Here is a 17927-nt window from a genome sequence, read left to right as displayed (position 1 = left end):
AGGTGGAAAAGGTACCATTAAATTTAAAAAAAAAATTACAAAGATACATTGCAAAAACTCAAGGGAAGGAGAAAGTCAGAGTTTTAGTTCACATCGAGGTATAAAATTGGTATTGCTGGTTTAGCCTGGGAGGAAAGAGGTTTTTCCAGGTGTGATGGTGGTAACGGAGCCAGTCCCAGCCCTGGTTTCACCGGGACAACGTGCTGGCCCCGCTGCAAAACCAATTTGCAAAATAAAACCCTCTTTATTTCTGCCTCCTCCTCCTCCCACCACCCTCCTGCTTTCCAGGGAGCATCCCTCGAGAGATGCTCAGCGCCGCCCACCGCTCCTGCGAGCCCTATTTGGCATGTTACAGCTACCAGAGAGGTTTGACATCGTGGGTTTTTTTTAAAAAAATCCCTAATGCTAGTGCAAATTAGAAAGGGGGGAAGGAGGGGGTTACGCGACCAGGTGCAGGTTAAGGGAACACGCCGGAAAAACGCAATTTACTCTCCCGCTGTAAATGCAACCGTCAGTTTGCTTTCGGCAGCAAAAGTGTTAACCCCCCCCCCCCCATTCTCAGCCGACCCTTCCGATTTACAAAACCTTCCCATCACCTGCAAATTATTGCAATAGAAATGTGCTTTTTTCTAAAAATAAAAAAAAAGAGGAATTATTTGTGCTCTCTTGCCACCGAGCAGCGGGTTCTCCGCCGGGAGCCGCGTGCGGGCGCCGCTGAAGAAAACATCTTCAAACTGGAGCCCAAAATTCTTGCTCACGAACGCTTGTGATCCCATCGCCCTGCTCATGGATTTTCTCTTTTTTTTTTCTTTTTTTTTTTGTGTTTTTCCTCCCTGTTATTTCCAGGGATTTAAGGTTTTGGCCGAAGCTGCCACCGGCCAGAGCCTTGCTGGGAAAAGCTCCCGTTGCAGAGGAGGAACCCCCCGAGGATGCTGCGCAGATGAAGGCGCGGGTGGATGGGTTGGCTCAGAGCAGGAGCGATCCGGTTGGACACTGGGAGCACCTCGGGAACGACGGGGGTTTGGGGTTCGGCCCGGTACATCCTGCAGGCAAAGGGCTCTTCGTGCAACTCAACCCGGAGCCGGGGCGCTGGCAAAGCGTTTCACATCGCCGTCGGACCTTCGGAAATCTCCTCCAGCCTTTGCTCGATCATCAGCCGGAGGATGGAGTATCTGGAGAGGCCAAAGACGAGGAAAAGAGGGGTTTTGCAGCATCAAGCTGGGTTTTTAACCCAAATTGCCAAGAAAACCCGGGAATAATGCAAATCCCAACAGCTCATGCAGGCATGAGGGCTGCAAGGCTGTGCAAATGAATTTTCAGCCCCGAAATAACCCCCCGACAACGTCCTTAACTCTCAGCATCTCCCCTCGATGCCGCTGAGCCCGGCGTACTTGCGCTTTAGCTTCTTCACTTCGCGATCCTCCTCTTCCTCCAGCTTCTGGATGAAGCTCCTGAGGACGGGCATCTCGAATTTGATGTACTGAGCAACCTGAGCGGGGGAAGAAACGCCAAGCTGGGCGATGAGGAAGGTGATGCACCGACCTCACAGCACCCTCTCCCCAGATGGAACCAGGGAAACGAAGGATCCCCACGATTTCTGCAACAAACCCTAAAAGAAACCACGGTTCCTCGGCGCAGCATGAACATCAGCTTGTGCAAACGAGCGCTAGCTAATTATTGGAAAAAACTCCACCTAAGGTTTATTTTATTTTACCAGCTGCCTGCAAGACTTGGCTCCTTCCTATGGAGAGCCCCGCGCATCCCCAGCGTGTCACTGAGTGCCGTTTGAGCCCAAATATACCCCAAAAAGCGCCTCTTTTGTGCTCTGATTTAAGAGCAGAGCAGCGGCGGGGTGGGAGGGAGCCGGCAGATGGCATGAACGAGCCGTTCCCCACCCGCAGCGCTTTCCCCGGCTGGATAAAAAACCCCACAATTATGCCAAAGGCTGCGCAGCAATTGCTCATCCGCGATCAGCTTTGGGATGGCGAAACAGGGCTGGGGGCGTTTGCTCTCGGTTAAGAGCTGAGAGCAGCTCTTTAGGCACGGAACAAGGGTTTTTCCCAAGAGATGGGGAGTTTTCACAGGGAAACGTGGGAGTAAAGCGAAGCAATCCCTGCATCCCCAGCACGGAGAATTCCCCCCCTCCAGGTTTTCCATCTCCAGCCCATCCAAAAGCGACGAGCATCCCGTGCCACCAAACTCACGTCGTAGGTGACTTCTTCCACCTGATCCTTCTCCATGAGGAAGACCTTGGAGACCTGCTCGCAGGGGCCCTGCAGGATGCGGGCGATCAGGGGGTAGTCGCTGGCTCGCAGCTTCTGCTTCTCTGCAACGCCAAAAGCACCGGCGTTCGGCCCGGCGGGCAACGGGGCTTTGCCGTGGCCGACCCGCCGGTTGCACCGGGGCGGGGGTTGTGGGGTTTTTTTCCCCAGACTCACCTCCGCTGGTGTGGACGATGTACAGCGCAAACTCCTCCGCTGAGTTTTCAATCTGGAAGGAGACATAAATCACTATAAAAGGTGCATGTTTCTACCCTGGACTTTCCCAGTAATTAAACAAAAATCCCATCATTTGGCTCCGCTGTTGCATTTCACACCCATGGGATAGAAAAGCCCCGTGCAGAGCAACCCAGGAGCGCTGGGGTGGGGTGGGGGGGAATATCTAACACACCTTGAATTTATTGAGCAGCAGTTTGAGGACCTGGGGGGTCGTCATCGTGCTGTTGATCCGGACGTTGGTGACGGAGCCGTACGCCGGCGTGAACACGGACGTCTACGGGGCGCAAAATCCACTTAAACCCCTGCCCTGGATCTCCCCACCGAGCCGTCAGGAGAGGGGTAGGAGAGCTGGGGGCTCACCTTATGGTTGTAGAAGTGCCCGTTGATGGAGAAGCGGTGCCGGCGGATGCGCCGCTGCTCGCTGGGGGTGCGGGCGCTGCCCCGGCGCCGTACGCCCACGTCGCTCCGCGTCCGCATCAGCTGCGGCGTCTCCTCCGGCTGCGATCTGGTGGCTGGAGAAGACCCGGTGGGAGGACGGGGCTGAGGACCAGGGGGTAAGCGAGAACCCCCCACTGGGGTCCTACCCCAGCATCTCCCTGTTGCAAAATAGCTCTTGGGAGTCCCCCCCGGATGCAAAAGGCCCCATCCCAGAAATACAACCCCGCAAACTTCCCAGTGCAGCTTTAACCCACCAGTTTAAACTGCAGCAGCCACTGGTTTATATTCTCCCTGCTCCTGAAGGAGGCTATTAATTCAGAGTTAACTGCGAAAATCCAGGGTGCTACCTGGATAAAGCCTCTTCTCCCAGGGACTCGAACATCTTTACTCGCTTTTTCATGATTTAACCTTTTTTTTTTTTCCTCCTTTCGTTTAATGAGAACAGGCAAACGAGGCCACCGCTTCAGATCTCTGCGTGAAAACTGGCCTGGGTCCAGATTATTATAAACTAGCTCTTCATCCATTTTTAATGAACCTCTCCGGCTCGAGCTCGGATGTTTTAATTCAAAGCATGTCTGCAGCAAGAAAAATCTCCGGTGCGCGCCGTTCCAGATGCACACCACAGTGACTAAGCACTCACGAGGAGCCGTGCACGCACGGTATGCACGGATTTTAGCAGGCTTTTTGCAGAAAAATATACGAAAAGACTTCTTTCTTATGCGGTGGCAGAGGACTAACATCATACGGCCGGCTGAAATAGCCACTGGGTTATTTCTGCGGTGCGATGCGTTGTGGATATTGCCCGGGCAAGCTTTAATTAGGGGGGCAAAAAAGGTGTTGTGTGTGGGGAGATGAAAAAAAGAAAGGATGGGGGGAAAGGTTTCATGGATCAATGAGTCTTGCAAATGCTCAGCTCCTCCCCAAGCCAGGAAGCGGGATGAGTATCCCAAAGCCGAAAGGATCAGCTGGTTCTTCTCGGCCCCCAGGGTGTACTTCCATAAAAGCATCTCCAAAAAAAAAAAAAAAAAAAGCCAGGCACATCTGCAAAATGCCCCGATCACACAAGAAAATTGCATAAAGCAGGTTTTTCCGGTGGGAATTGCTGGTGGGACAGCTCGTGTCCCGCTCAGCGCTGCCTGAAACAAGGGGTTAAGGAAGTGCCAGGAGTCTCGCCCCTCTATACAGAGGAAAAACCAGGGAGGGGGAAACAACTTTGCAGAAATGTTGACTTCCCCAAGGTAAGGGCCCTTCCCAACGCGCCTATTCTTCTTCCCTAAAAGCGGAGCCGCCGGGAAGGGGAAGCACCGACATCCTTTTCCCTACAATCCCACGAGGCTCGTGGCTCCATCCCCCTGTTCCTCTCCAAGCTCCTCTTCACCACATCCCACCACGGCCCTTGCCCTGAGCGAAAACAAAACCCCTCAGGAAGGGTTCCGGGCCAGTGGGGTTCAGATTTTCTTGCTGCAATTAAATAAACTAAATATCGGCGCTTTGGGGTTAAAGTAACCTGGAGCAAGTTGGGGACACTGCTTTTGAGAGGAAAAAAAAAAAGCCTGGTTCCTATTTTTCCCAAACAGGAGCATAAGGCGGCTCTTCCCAACCACTTGGCCAAACCCAAGGGGATCCAAGCTCAGCTGACCTGTGTCACTCCTGGGAGCCTCGGCGTTCGGTGCGGCTTCCGCATCCGTCACCTGGATGTCCGGCAAGGTGCTGGGCTTCAGCACGGACCTGGCAATAAAAGAAAACGGGGGGTGCCCTGGTTGCACGCAGCCGCAGAGGGAACAGGAACCAGGATCTGGATTTCCCCGGGTGGGGAGCAGCCCGTGCTCCCTGCGGATTTAGCAGAGAACCATCCCCGCAGGGTCGCAGCACAGGCGAGGTGCAATATAAATCCTGACTCCTGCTCCCAAAAAACCCTTTAGGGGGGCTTTACCCCAGCTGCCCTCAGCCCGGGAAGAGATGCTGAAGCCCGTAACAGCCTCTTGGCGAACCCCAGCCCGTGACGTGCCCAAGCAAAGCTGAACCTGCCCCTTTGATTTTCCAACCCCTTTGCAGACCTCTGCAAAACCCTGCGACAACCACAGACACCCCCCCACCCACCCCCTCCCCGGGCCAGGACAACCCACGGCACTGGGGGACCAAGCCCAGGGTCCCGCGGGTGGTTGCAGAGGGTGGGTGGTTGGGAACCGGGTGTCCCGGGGGAATTATTTGGGCCCGGAGCAACATCCAGCGTTACATGTGTGTTAAAGTTAAACCCCAGGCCGGGTTTGGAAGGAGCTTCTTGCAGGCAAAGGGGCTTTGCAAAATGGGGGGGCGTGTGTGTGTCTGCAAAAAGGGAGGGGTTGCAAAAGAGAGGGGTCTTTGCAAAAAGGAGGGGTTTTGCAAAAAGTGAGGGTTTTGCAAAAAGGGTGGGGTGCAAAAAGGGGGAGGGGTTTGCAAAAAGGGGGCGTTTGCAAAAAGGGAGAGTTTTGTAAAGGGGGGGGTCTGCAAAAAGGAGTTTTGCAAAAGGGGGGGTGCAAAAGGGGAGAGTTTTGCAAAAAGGGTGGGTTTGCAAATGGAGGAGTCTTCGTAAAAAGGGGGAGTTTTGCAAAAGGAGGGGGTTGCAAAATGAGGCGTCTTTGCAAAAGTGGTGGGGTCTTTGCAAAAGCTTTTTTTTTTTTTTTTTTGCAAAAAGGTTTGCAAAAGGAGGAGTCTGCAAAAAGCGAGAGTTTTGCAAAAGGAGGGGTCTTTGCAAAAACGAGGGGTTTGCAAAAGGGGTGTGTGCAAAAAGGAGTTTTGCAAAAGGAGGGGTGTTTGTAAAAAGGAGGGATCTTTGCAAAAAGGGAGGATTTGCAAAAACGGGAGGTTTGCAAAAGGGGGGGTCTCCAAAAAGGAGTTTTGCAAAAGAGGGGGTGCAAAAGGATGAATTTTGCAAAAAGGGCGGGTTTGCAAAAGGAGAAATCTTTGCAAAAGGGAGAGTTTTGCAAAAGGGGGGGGTTTGCAAAATGGGTCATCTTTGCAAAAGAGGTGGGGTCTTTGCAAAAAGGGTTTGTGGGTTTTTTTTTTTTTTTTGCAAAAAGGGAGAGTTTTGCAAAAGAGGGAGGGTCTTTGCACGGAGGGGCGTCTTTGCAAAAAGGGGGTGCTTTGCAAAAGGTGGGGGCTTTGCAAAGTGAAACCAAGCTACTTTATTTCGGACTTGGCTTCTTCAGGGTGTTGCATGTTGGCAAAAAAAAAACCCAACCCAGCAAACGCTGCCTTGGGGTGGGGTTGGGGGTGATGATGGTGATGGTTCTTTTCCCTCCGCTCACCCGTGGGCTCCCAGGTTGCAGCCCGAGTGCCAGGAGGAGGAGGAGGGTGGCGGGCGGATGCGCTGGTTGTCATCCTGCATCTGCAGGCGGATGGGTCGCCGCAAGCCCCAGGAGATGTTCAGCAGCCCCTCCACGATGAGCTCGCCTTCCTCCTGCGCCAGAGAAGGGCAGCTCAGTACCCCAGATACAAACAGCGATGAACAGTACCACGAGGCATCGTTTTGGACCTCAAAAGTCTGAATCAAACCCAATTCCCTCGGTTTTTTTTTCCCCTCTCCTCCCAGAGCTGAGCTGGGTGCCTGGGCCAGGGGTTTCTTACCTCCCGGTGCCGCAGCTGCAGATTTTGCCCTTCGTAGTAGATGTTGTACGTCTTCAAGTGTAAGAGCAGCTCATTTCTGGGGAAAAAAAAATGGGAAAGATGTTGGGAAGAGATGGGGAGGAGTGAGGGGGCACGTGGCAGGCACTGTTCGGTACCCAGTGTGATGCCCGCTGAGCCGGCTGGGTGGAAATATAGGAGATCTGGGAGAAAGCAGGAACTGCTTCCCAGGGTCAGGCTGAGTGATGAACCTGCTACGCTGCTGGGGGACCCAAAACAGCTGCATTTGAGGCAAATGTGGGTCTTTTGCTGCCTCTAGATCTCTCTCATTGAGGACATCTGCTGAGGGTTCAACCAGGGGTTGCCCTTTCCAAGCACAACTCGGGGGACAAGCTCCCTGGAACGGTGCCCTCCATAAACCTTGCAAAGAGACGTAAGAAAACCCGTCAGACCTTGGTGGAGTTGGTCACAAGGCTGAAAAACAAGGAACTTTTCGGAGCGCCCAAGCCCTTGGGTCATGCCGGAGTCACAAGTTATCACGGGCGAGTTTATCACGTCGGCTCCTTGATCCTGACCCTGACCTCGAGCTCAAAGGAAAAGTCTGAGCCCTGCTCCAGTTGCAAATCAATAATCAAGATGAAAATAAAATGAAAATACAAACCCCAAAATTAAAATAAATACACAGAATAAAAATACGAAATATAAAATATGAAATATTGAATAGAAAATAAAAATAAAGAATAAAGAATAAAAATAAGCCAACCCAGGCTGTCTAAGCAGAGCTATGAATCACGGGGAAGCGACGCCTCTGGCACTAATTCATAAAGCTGTCATTAATTCAGCTGGGCCGGCTGATGGAGTTTAAGGATGCTCAGCACCATCACATTAGTATAAAGAGGCACAAATCACGGGGATTTAGGGTTATGAAAAAGGAGGGGAAAAAGTCACATATATGCTTTATCTCCTCCAAAATCTCCCTTGAAACTTAGGAATCATTTTACTTCTTTACCAAAGCAGAAAAGAGCAATTACTAATCAGGCCCCTTTTCAGCAAAACCTGTATTCCAGGAAAGTTTTTAGAGCATTTGGCCTTGCTCCTAAGCAAAAAATTTCAATATCCCGTCAGCAACCCTTTTTTTTATTTAAAGGAAATTGCCGTTTCTTGCCCCAGAACAGCTTTTTCTTTCCAAATCCAACTGAATCGAGATAAAACCCACTCCCCTCCTCCCAGCTCAAAGGCAAAACCCCCTGAGAATATGGCAAATAACTCCCCAGCTCCTAACACCGCCCATATTTCTGCATTACGGCCCTGCCGAGAATCTTACTTGGAGATGTATTTGTCTTTTCCGCAGGGGACCGAGTACTTGCAGTCGCCGTAATCCATCCTCCTGCTCTTCTTTCATGGGAACTGAATTGCAAAGAAGGAGGAGAGAAAAGCATCAGCGTGAACCGCCCCGTTATCGTTCCCTGCCCCCGTTATCGTGCTCCTGGGGAACGGGGGAGAAAAAAAAATAAACTTGCTTGGATTCGGAAGAGCGCTTGGGAAAAGGCTCCAGGGGATGCAGCTGTGGGTGAAGTGGGATGCGGCTCCATTGGGAAAACCGATGGGGAGGGAGGGGAAAGCAGATAAGGGGAGAAGCACTTTAAACCCACTGAAAATTTAATACCGGCAGAGATACGCTTACGCTAACATTTGCATTTCGAGCATCCACGGACCGCCCCGGCGGTGCCAGACCCAGAGGTGGAAGGGTTATAAGCAGGATTTGCTCCTTTTCTCCATTTATTTTACTAGAGTTGTGTTACGAAGCTCCAGACATGCAGCTCTGGATCCGGCTTGATGCTTCCTCCAGTCCCGAAACCAGGCAGCAGGCACGAGGGCTGATGTTCCCAAGCAGCGCGAGACGCCGGGCTGGCTCCTTGGCCTTTTTGTACAAGGACAGTTACATTTTCGTGTGTTTCCTCCAGTGCCAAAACTTCGCCATCGCTCTCGTGCCAGCCCCTGGTAACTCCCCTGAAAATCCCACCTTTGGAGGGGCCCCAGCTTACAGCAGAAGCGGGAGTTTCGGATGCTACAAAGCGGAATTAAAATGAGATTTAGGGTGAAGCCCTCAGGGTCACTCATGGGCTCAGAGAACTCTGGAAATCGGTGCAACATCAGGGTGGTTTAGAGTGACGAGATAGGGCTTCTTGGGTTGTGCTTTTCCTTTGTGCAAACCCTCCTACAGACGGGCTTTCGTTTTTCCGGGGTCTCTCCCCTCCCTTCCCTCATGCAGAAGGAGAAACCGAGGTGAGAAAAGGGCATTTGATCCAGACACTGCTGTTTTCTTCCACCTCCCGCATCGCCATGTGCTTCCTCCCAGTCCCCTGGGAAACAAACCCATTTTCCTGCCCAAAAGAGCCCCAAACACCGCGCAACGAAATCCAGGCAGATAAATGACTCAACCAATGCCGTGTGGCAAAACCTGTGTCGGAGGACGGACCTGCCCCTAAAACCTCAGCACTGCGGCAATCCCCGCTTCTTACCCCACACGTTGAGATATCCCAGAGCAAAAACGTTATATGCAACAGCAAAAACATTCTGCGTCACGCTTCAAACCACGGAAGGGGTTGCAAAAGCAAAGCTGGTGTTTAAGCAGGCAGAATCAGGCAGGGGATGGGCAGGAAGCCGGCCCGGCCCCCGGAGCTCCAGCTCTGCCTGGAGAAAGCAGAAGAGAAACTCGCCACCAAAAAATCGCACGTTGCGGCGGAAAAGCTGACAAAGCCTCGGGTTTCCTGACGAGCCGAGGAGCCGGGCGAGCATCCCGGTAAAGCCCGGCATCAACTCTCCTCCCGCAGCCGGCAGCCCCCTCTCCCGCATCCATCTGTCCTCTCACAGGGAAGAAACCCAAAAATAATCCTATTTATCCCTCAAAAATGGTATCGGGAGGGGATTTTGCAGCCGGCTTTGTGGCTTTGCCGGTGGGGACCCAAATTTGGGGGTTACCAGCTGTGAGACACCGGAAGGGTAGAAATAAGCATCTTGCTTGTGGGCGTCCCCTGAAAGCGGATGAAAAAGCTCTGGGGAAGTCACCACTAAGGCATTGCTACACAGAGGAAGGATGAAACGACATGGCTGCTTGGCCCATGCAAAAATGTTGCCAAAAATACCAAAGTGGATGAAAAAAACCCCCCCAACGCCTTCACCAGCACAGCCCAGGGTGGAGCCTTCAGTACCGCAGGGAGTTTTGCTCCGTGGCATCGTGGCGATACGAAGGGTTGAAGCCAAAGCCCTGATTCCCTCGAAGGGGACATCGGGGTGAACTCCAGCTGGAAAAAAAAACACTTCGTTTTGGGATGGAAGGGGGGCCCTGAAATGCAGTTTCATCCTCCTGCGCTGAGGAGCCCGGTTTCCTGTTTACTGCCCCAGCGCTGCCACCTTCGCCTCCGTCATCACATCCCCTTCCGAGCAAGCAAGGAAAGGGGCAAATTCTTCCTTTTTTGGGTCTCGAGAGTGCCAGGCTGCGGGTGGAAGGGAGTGGCGGCCGCCCAGAGATCCCCAAATGGAGACCTGCCACCGCCACCCCTGCAATTTTCTGCCACGGCTTTGGCGAAAGGCTGGAGATCGCCAAGAGAAAAGGGCTGGCACGATGTGCAAATTGCCTAATCAGTTGCTCAAACTCATCAGCCTGGCAATGTCTTCATTTCCCGGCATGTCCCGTGCCTCAGTTTCCCCACTCCGAGCTGACACGCTTCCTTCATGCCTGGCACGGGCTGAGGTTTCGCTGCTGTCTCGCAAAGTGCTTTTAAAAACCCATCAGATCAAATCAATTCCCCCTGCACACGTGGCAGGAGGATTTCAGCCCTCTCGGCCTTCCAACACGAGCCGTCAGCTGCTTCCACAGTCGCTTTCAGGCCTGACGAACCCCAGACTTATTCCCCTCCCTAAAAATAACCTTAAAACCCTTCCCTGCATCCCTACAGCCCCATCTGCCCCATGGTGCAGAGGGAGTGTGGCCACGCTTGCAGCCCTTCGCTGTGGGGACAAGCGTTCGCTTTTGCTGCGCTCCCGGGGAGATGCGCAGCTCAAATACAAAAAAAAAAGAAAAAAAAAAGATTAAAAAAAGATAAAACCCCCCCAAAGATCATGTTTTCAGCAGGAGAGGGATGGTCTTCCCTGCTCCTGCAAAGGAAAGAGCATTTTTCAGGAGATTTTTGCTTTCTTGAGCCCCTCCCATGGCACGCGGATGCTGTGGCAGCATCCCTGCTGCCGCTTCGGCATCCCCCCGCTCAGGAGGGAGACGCGCTTTTGGCGCAGCTGAGGTTTCCCCCCGGCCATGCGAGGGATTGTGGGAATATCCCATTCCCCGGGGAGGCCGTGATGCTCCCTCCCGCACAAACCCTGCTGCTTCCCTGCAGCCCAGGACGGCTTTTAATCAGCCCAACGGCGCATCGATCCCGATGCAATCGGTAGCGAAGCATCATCCGGAGGCGACAATCCCTCGTAGGAACCGAAGGCCTCTCAAAGCTGCTCTGCTCGGCAGTAGGATACGACCAAGAGCTCTCACCCTGTCCTGGCAGATCCTTTCCTCGACCGATGGTGCTCGGCGGACGGCTCCCACGAGCCGGTGCAGTGATGGCGCTGGCCCAGGCGCTGTTTTGGAGCTGGGATTTCTTCCGAGCGTCCGGCCGGCGTCCCTAAGCGCGAAGGTGCAGCGGCTCCATTGTTTTCCAGCGCCGCTATTGTTCGCCAGCCCAACTGCTCAGCCCCGTCCTGCGAAGGGGAAAGGAGGGGAGCGGTGAGCGATGGCAGATCCGCCGGTGGGCGATGCCATTGTGGGGCCGGCTCGCGTAGGGACAAGTGAAGGGACACGTTGGCCACGCTCAGCGGGTCGGAGCCCCCCTCCCCCCGCGCAGAGCCTGTGGCCATCAGGGGCTTGTTGTGGGCTATGGGAACGGAGCTGGTGGCTGTGATGGGGACAGTGGTGAAGGTGTCGTGACCGGGCTGGGGACCAGCGGGTGCTTGCGGCTCCCTCCCAGCCTGCAAGAGCAGCCAGCCCCCAAAAGAAAGGGTGATGCCGCGGATGCGCGTTGGGTGCAGAAGTGGCACCCCTGGGGTGTGGGGGCCGGATTCCTCCCCCTCCCCCCCCCCCCTAGGGTGGGCGCAACCTTCACCTTCTGCGGACGGGGCTCTGCCGTAGCTGCGGCTCAGCCCCGGGGCTGGGGACGGAGGTGGAGATGGGGAGAGGGATGAGGGTGAGGATGGAGATGGGGAGCGGGGTGAGGATGGAGATGGGGAGCGGGCTGAGGATGAGGATGGAGATGGGGAGCGGGCTGAGGATGAGGATGGAACTGCCCCGTTCCGCCCGCACTCACCCGGTCCCGCTCCGCGCCGCTCCGCAGCCGGCGCCCCCCGTAGGGCCGCCCCTCGGTGGGGCGGAGCGGGGCGGAGCGGGGCGGAGCGGGGCGGAGCGGGGCGGAGCGGGGCGGAGCGGGGCGGAGCGCAGCGCGGACGGGACGGGGGCACCGACGGTGGGAACCCGGGGGCGGGGAGAAGCACCCGGGGTCACCCCGGCACCGGGATCTCAAGGGACGTTCCCTACCGGGTGCCAGGACTGGGGATCCCCCCCCCCCCTTTCGGGCACCCAGTTTTTTACCCCCCCGGCACTGGGATCTCAAAGGATGCTCCATCTCAGACCCTTAGTTCAGGCTCTGGGGCTGGGTTCCCAAAGGACACCCAGTTTGTAGCACCCAGGTTGCACCCCAAGCCCAGGATCCCAAAGGATGCCCCATCCCATGCAGCCGGCTTGGAAACGCTCTTAGGACCGGGTCCAGCTCCCTGAGGAGGAGCGAGCCTTGTGGGCTGCATCACAAAGTGGTTATTTCTGCCTTAAAATGCCCCAAACTCTGCCCTATCCAACACCAGAGCCAGGTGGGCATCGCACTGGGCTGTCCTGCCTTCCAAGATGGTGCAACGGGGCCGTGCGCTGGCAGCGATCGGTTCCCAACCGCAGCCGTGGGATCCCGTCTGGATCCAAAACCACCCCCGAGAAGGGGATTGAAGAGGAAATAAAATGAAAAAAAAAAAAAGAAATAATAATAAAAAAAAATCTGCCTGGAAGCAGATGTTGCAGCTTGGCAGTCACAGTTACCTCCGAAACGGTGCTCAGCTTCCAGCCTCCGCTCCCGGGCTGCGGGTCCCATCCTGCTCATCCACCCCGCACCGCTCTGGGGAGGGTTTGGGGGAGCGCGGAGGTATTAAGTATTCCAGAAGAGCAGCGGCGTGTGGCCGCGTCCCTCCGCCTTTGTCTGCTCCTGACCTTTCCCAGTGCTTTGTGGCTTCTCCGGGCTTTTGCTCTGTGTAAGGAATTTGCCTAGAAACAGCCCACACGGAGGGAAAAAAAACACAAAACCAAAAAAACAAAGAAATAACCTAAACAGCTGCTTTAGCAGAACAAGCGAGTCTTTACAACCACGGATTGTGATCGGCCCTTTTTTGCCCTTATTTTTTTTGATTCGTATGTAAAATATGAGAAGTTCAGGAGGAGCCATCTGGCTTGGGGAAACACTGACTCGGCGAAAGCAAGCTGGGATGGGGGTTAGTATTTATATTCCAGCAGCATCTTCGAGGGCTGGCGGAGATGAGAGGCCCTTTGTGGTGCGGAGAGCCTGGCCGTGCCGCACAATGGAGTGGAGCCAGCCCCGGCTGCCCACTCTGCGCAAACCCCAGCCCCAAAACTCTGAGATTTAGCCCCGAAACTCTGGGATTTAGCCCCAAAGAGAGAGAAAGCTTCTACTGTATCCCCCATGCCGTGGGGTGGATGTCATCGAAGGGAAAGGGAGGGGTTGGGGAATAAATAAAGGCTTTTGTTGTGGGCACCTGCACAAGCACAAGGAGGAACTTGGTTGCAGAACTGGGGTTGAATCTTGATTTTGCAACATCCTGCTCGTGGCCTGCAACGCACGCGTGGTGGGTCGGGAAGGATTGAGCCTGGAAGGAAACATTTATTCACCAAAATAAAAGGAATTTGACCTGCTCCTGCCATACAAGGACACCCGGCAACCTGCAAGGCCGGGACAGGCCGCCAGCTCCTCCCTACCCACACAGCGGCTGCGAGCACAAACCCAAGAGGACCCAAACCCACACGGCAGGAGATCAAAGCTTCTGCCCCGCCAGAGCCCGAGCATCCCTCCCGGCTGCCGAAAATCTCCCGGGAAAAGGATGCTCTGAAGTCAGAGCCTGCGTTTTGCCGCACAGGGATGTTACAGCACCCGTCCCGCAGGTTAAATCAGCGTTTCTGTGCGAAACCCACGCACAGAACGCGGTTGATGCCTTTTAAACCATCAGCTTTGATGGATTTACTTCTGTTTGCACCCCCACAGCTGAGCCTGGAGGTCAGGGACCTCACTCAGACCCAAGCATACAGCATCAGCTCTAAAATTCTCCAAAATTTAAGTATTTCCCCCCCGCCCAGACTAAGCAAGCATGCAGACTCCCTGCTTTCATACCCTGGCAGCTTCCCCTTATTTCAACTTTAAGACCCCCAAGCTAATTGTCAGTAAATACCAAACAATATTACGCATTTGGATACACGTTAGCTTAGGAGCAGCTGTTAGCTGTTACGCAGCCTCCGGGAACCAGATGGGATGAGACGTGGCTCTGGGAAAGGCCTTTGCTCGTACCTAACGTGTTTCTTCGAAAGACAGTCGCTATCCTCGTTTGAGGAGGTTTCAGTCATTCTGAAAATCCTCAGGTTTTGAGACTCTGCCTGGGATAAAGCCCTTCTTATTGGGTTGATGCAGCTGATGCCGAATTTTGATTCGGGCAAGACACAAGGAGAAAACACAATTATTTCCAGAGCTCTGACCCAGCAGCACAAGGGATTAATCAGGATTAAGATCAGAGCAGTTTTCATCACGGACTCAAACCCAGCCCAGCTCAGGAACAATTAGAAATCCCTCGCCCTGGTCAAACAGCTGCTCCACTGGCTTTGATACCGGATCGACCTTCACCCCCTCTCGCTGCTGGCTGAGGTGGCTTTTCGCTATTTTTCTTTCCATCTGACCACACCGTTTTTGAGCTAGTTGTGGAGGGCTGTGTGTAAGTTAAGAAAGGCAGTCGGGTGTCTTAATTCCCCTTAAAATCAGTAGCTCCCTTGAAGGCTGACAGACATCTAAAGGCGCTGTGTGTCCTCAGCCACACATTTCCAGGCCCTGATTCATCACCGGCAGCTACCGCACACGGCTGGTGCTCCAGGCCAGCGTTCAGAATTCGGTGTTACGGCTCCAGGTAAAACGAACGAGTTTATTAAGCAGTTGGGGACGAAGCGAGGTACTAATCAGCTTTTGAAACGCTGGTGACGAGGCCAGGCGATGCTCAGGCCTTTTATCTGTACTTGCTGCCCAAGAGGAGCGACAGGACGCGTCCCGATACGCTGTGCCCCTGCGACAGCAGCAGCCCTGACCAGGACCCGGGAGGCTTCAGCTTTGGCCAAAGGTAGGGCACGAATTCAGACAAATTCCCAATCCTAAGGCTTTACCCCAAACCAGAGGTTATTTCTCTGCTGCTCGTATTCTTAATTGGACAGAGTAACTCCAAGCCTCTGCTCAGTGAATTAAGAGAACTTGAAGGTTGGGGTTTAATTTTAATTAAGAAATTAAGTTCTGCTGCATGGCCATCGCTCAGGAACACACCAGTGCTGTCCCTGCAATGGGTTTTACGGGAAGTTTTGCTGCCCCTTGGCTGCCTGAGATTGGAGCTGTGAGACAGGCAGTGGGTGTGGAGGGGGGACAGGTCCCCACGCTGCAGCCAGCAGCTCCTCGAGGGGACATCTTGGAGGTCCCTCAGCCAAAAGGAGGGACAGACAGCAAATAGGAGGGATGAGCTGTAAGCAGCGCCTCTTCCAAGTAAATCAAGGAAATTTAACGTGCCTTTGTGGTACGAGCTGCGGGCGGAGAGGGGGAAGGCAGCGGGGGGTTGTACTTCTGGGTGGCACTTGCTACAGAGAGATGCTTGGTCTTCACAGCACCTGGATTCCCAACCTGTCAGTTCTCCTTCGAAGGGGATGTTTCAAAGGAAGTGTAACACCACGCTGCCAGGTTGCATCTATGCCCGCGTTTATTTATACTGAACAGCTTTAAAAATACAGAATAAAATAGCTTTATCTACTATTATTCACAACATCTGGTCCAAATATTACATTTTTAAATATTTAATTGTTTAATGAAGCAATGTTAGGAAAAAAAAAAATGAAATAAAAAAACTCCATAAAAGAATTACACATCTTGGAACAAAAACAAAACAAAACAAAAAACCCAAAAAACCTCTTGCTGTTTAACAAAAAAAGTTTTACAGCCAAAGTCAGTCACGAAAAGTCATGGAAAAAAAAAAAAATTATCCCCACTGCCTAAGAACAGTCAATAGTTTGTTACGCCAAAGGTTGTTATAAACAGACAAAGTACAATAATTTGGACTGGCAGCAAGATGATTTACCTGGAAAGATGTAGTAAATGCCATAGTACACAAGGCAATTCTAAATATATCTCTCATATCAATATGTACGGATGACAATGCACAGTCACAGTCAAATCAGAACTAGACAGGAATAGTCGGGATGGCTCCGAACACGGACCCCCAGTACGTAAAAGCAGCCCAGCACTACGCTGTATAGACTCATGGGCAGAAGCGAAACACTGGCAAACTCGTGGCCTCCTCCAATACTGCAGGGCCCTATCGCAGCCAGATCAACACGAGAGCACAGAGTACCTGTCGCCCCACGGCCGCAGAGGCCATTAGCTTGAAGAAGTACTAAGAAACATGCACCAAGTGGGACATTTTCGGCAAAAATGAGTGACCCATCATGCCCCCCCCTCCCCCTTGAAAAAATAAAAGAAAGAAAAAAAGTCGCTTTTGGTTTAAGAAGGCCACGTAAAAGAAACACCGTAGGTCGTGCTGGTCTGTCACACATGCATTTTCTACATGGATATACAAGTTATGTCAAGCACAGGTTGTTGTCGATGGCGGGTAAGCATCCAATGGCTCACTCAAACCATTAGAAGCCGGCTACTTTGAACCATGTGTGCCTGGAGTGCTGTTTAGACCACAAATGATGTGATTTTTCAACACTTTTTATTCAGGATGCAATGCTATAAATGACCGGTCGCACTCGCTGATGCTCCTTGTGGTACAAACAGTACTGAGGATTTCAGTTTGCAAGCGCCAATTCTGCATCGGGAGTACCAAGATCTCAGTAGGGAGATGAACAATAAAGAAACCCTTTAGTTTTTGGTAGGAACATAAACATGGGTAAATAAAGTATACACAACTACTATAGATTCGTCAATGAAGAAATTCTACCATCACATGACATTGTCATGACAATCATACCACTCCCTCCCAGGAAAACTGCGATCATTATCCTGAGTGGAAATGTTATTTTTAATATATGGAAATAAAATACTGCAATATTCATGTACAAACCAAGTTGCCATATTTAAAGTCAGTATTAAAAGGCATAAAGCAAATTCTGGGTTTAAAGTTTGAACTTTCTGAGCGAGGTACCTGATTAAGTTCCTCCGCCAACGCACTCTAATATGACAACATTAATCAGTCATAGCTGTTAGCTATGAAACCTAAATTTCTATAGGTATAATTTGCAAGTATTTGCTTTAGAAAACGTGTTTCAACATGTTAGCAAGAATTCTTAATTTAACCTAAAAAAAAAAATACAATAGAATAGCAATTACAAAAGTCCCAAGTTATTTTGTCTTGCATACATCGATACCATCTTTGATATGACAAAATGATATTTCTACCATGAATATTTGCCCTTCCGTCTTAAAGTCTGGTTGAAACGTCTCATCGCCTCTTAACCCACCTCTCAGGTGTCGCCTTCCCTACGTGGCTGTGTTTAGTTCAGCTGTTCGAAAGGCAGGCAATGACAGATACAGGAACAACCCAGTCTCGCATTCACAGTCAGATTTCGATACCCAGCCACCCTCACGCATCAAAGCCTGGACGTAACCAGCAAACACGAAGCATTGAAACGCTTTTCAAAACTGCAAGTGAATCCTCTGCAACACATCTGCCAGCAGCTCGCGCTGCACGCCGTGCTGCCCCCGGCCAGGGCACGTCACGACAGCCGCGACACGGCCCGCGTAGGAAAGCGGACGTGGGAGAAGGATCGAAGGGTCACCATCGCCTGCCGCGCCTGCACGAAACCGGGGCAATTTGGAGTTATTTCCCTCGCAAAGCAAAACGCGGTGTCTTCTTCGGCTGGCAGCTCTGGGACGGTTCCAGCTGCCTCGGAAAGAGAAAGGGGAGCTTCTCTTTCCAAGGCACCCGTGCCTCACCTCCGCCCTTCGCCCACCTCTCAGCCACCCGCTGTAACAGCGATGGCCCGGGCGCAGCAGC

At 52.6% G+C, this 17927-nt stretch overlaps 1 protein-coding gene across 1 annotated transcript; it reads right to left on the bottom strand.

Moving 5' to 3' along the window:
* Window positions 1-628: 628 nt before the first annotated feature.
* RASSF2 (Ras association domain family member 2) lies at window positions 629-11198 on the bottom strand. The gene is made up of 11 exons (XM_086477138.1): window positions 11083-11198; window positions 7864-7946; window positions 6543-6618; window positions 6224-6375; window positions 4576-4664; window positions 2859-3010; window positions 2671-2772; window positions 2439-2490; window positions 2205-2326; window positions 1392-1489; window positions 629-1172 (listed from the first exon to the last, which is right to left on the bottom strand). The coding sequence occupies exons 2-11, from the start codon at window positions 7920-7922 to the stop codon at window positions 1103-1105; spliced, it is 972 nt and encodes a 323-aa protein (XP_086333264.1). The 5' UTR covers window positions 7923-7946; window positions 11083-11198; the 3' UTR covers window positions 629-1102.
* Window positions 11199-17927: the final 6729 nt, after the last annotated feature.

Source organism: Leptosomus discolor, chromosome 23 (genome assembly GCF_034619465.1).
Source record: "Leptosomus discolor isolate bLepDis1 chromosome 23, bLepDis1.hap2, whole genome shotgun sequence".
NCBI lineage: Eukaryota > Metazoa > Chordata > Aves > Leptosomiformes > Leptosomidae > Leptosomus > Leptosomus discolor.
Note: the sequence above shows the minus strand (reverse complement) of the source record. Positions and strands in the feature narration are given on the sequence as shown.

Excerpts from the sequence above, each read along its gene's own strand:
- RASSF2 (XM_086477138.1), bottom strand. The coding sequence starts at position 7,922 with ATGGATTACGGCGACTGCAAGTACTCGGTCCCCTGCGGAAAAGACAAA. Across the intron at positions 1,490-2,204 it reads TGGAAGAAGTCACCTACGAC|GTTGCTCAGTACATCAAATT; the intron begins GTGAGTTTGGTG and ends TCCCCCGCTCAG. Across the intron at positions 1,173-1,391 it reads GTGAAGAAGCTAAAGCGCAA|ATACTCCATCCTCCGGCTGA; the intron begins GTACGCCGGGCT and ends TGGCCTCTCCAG.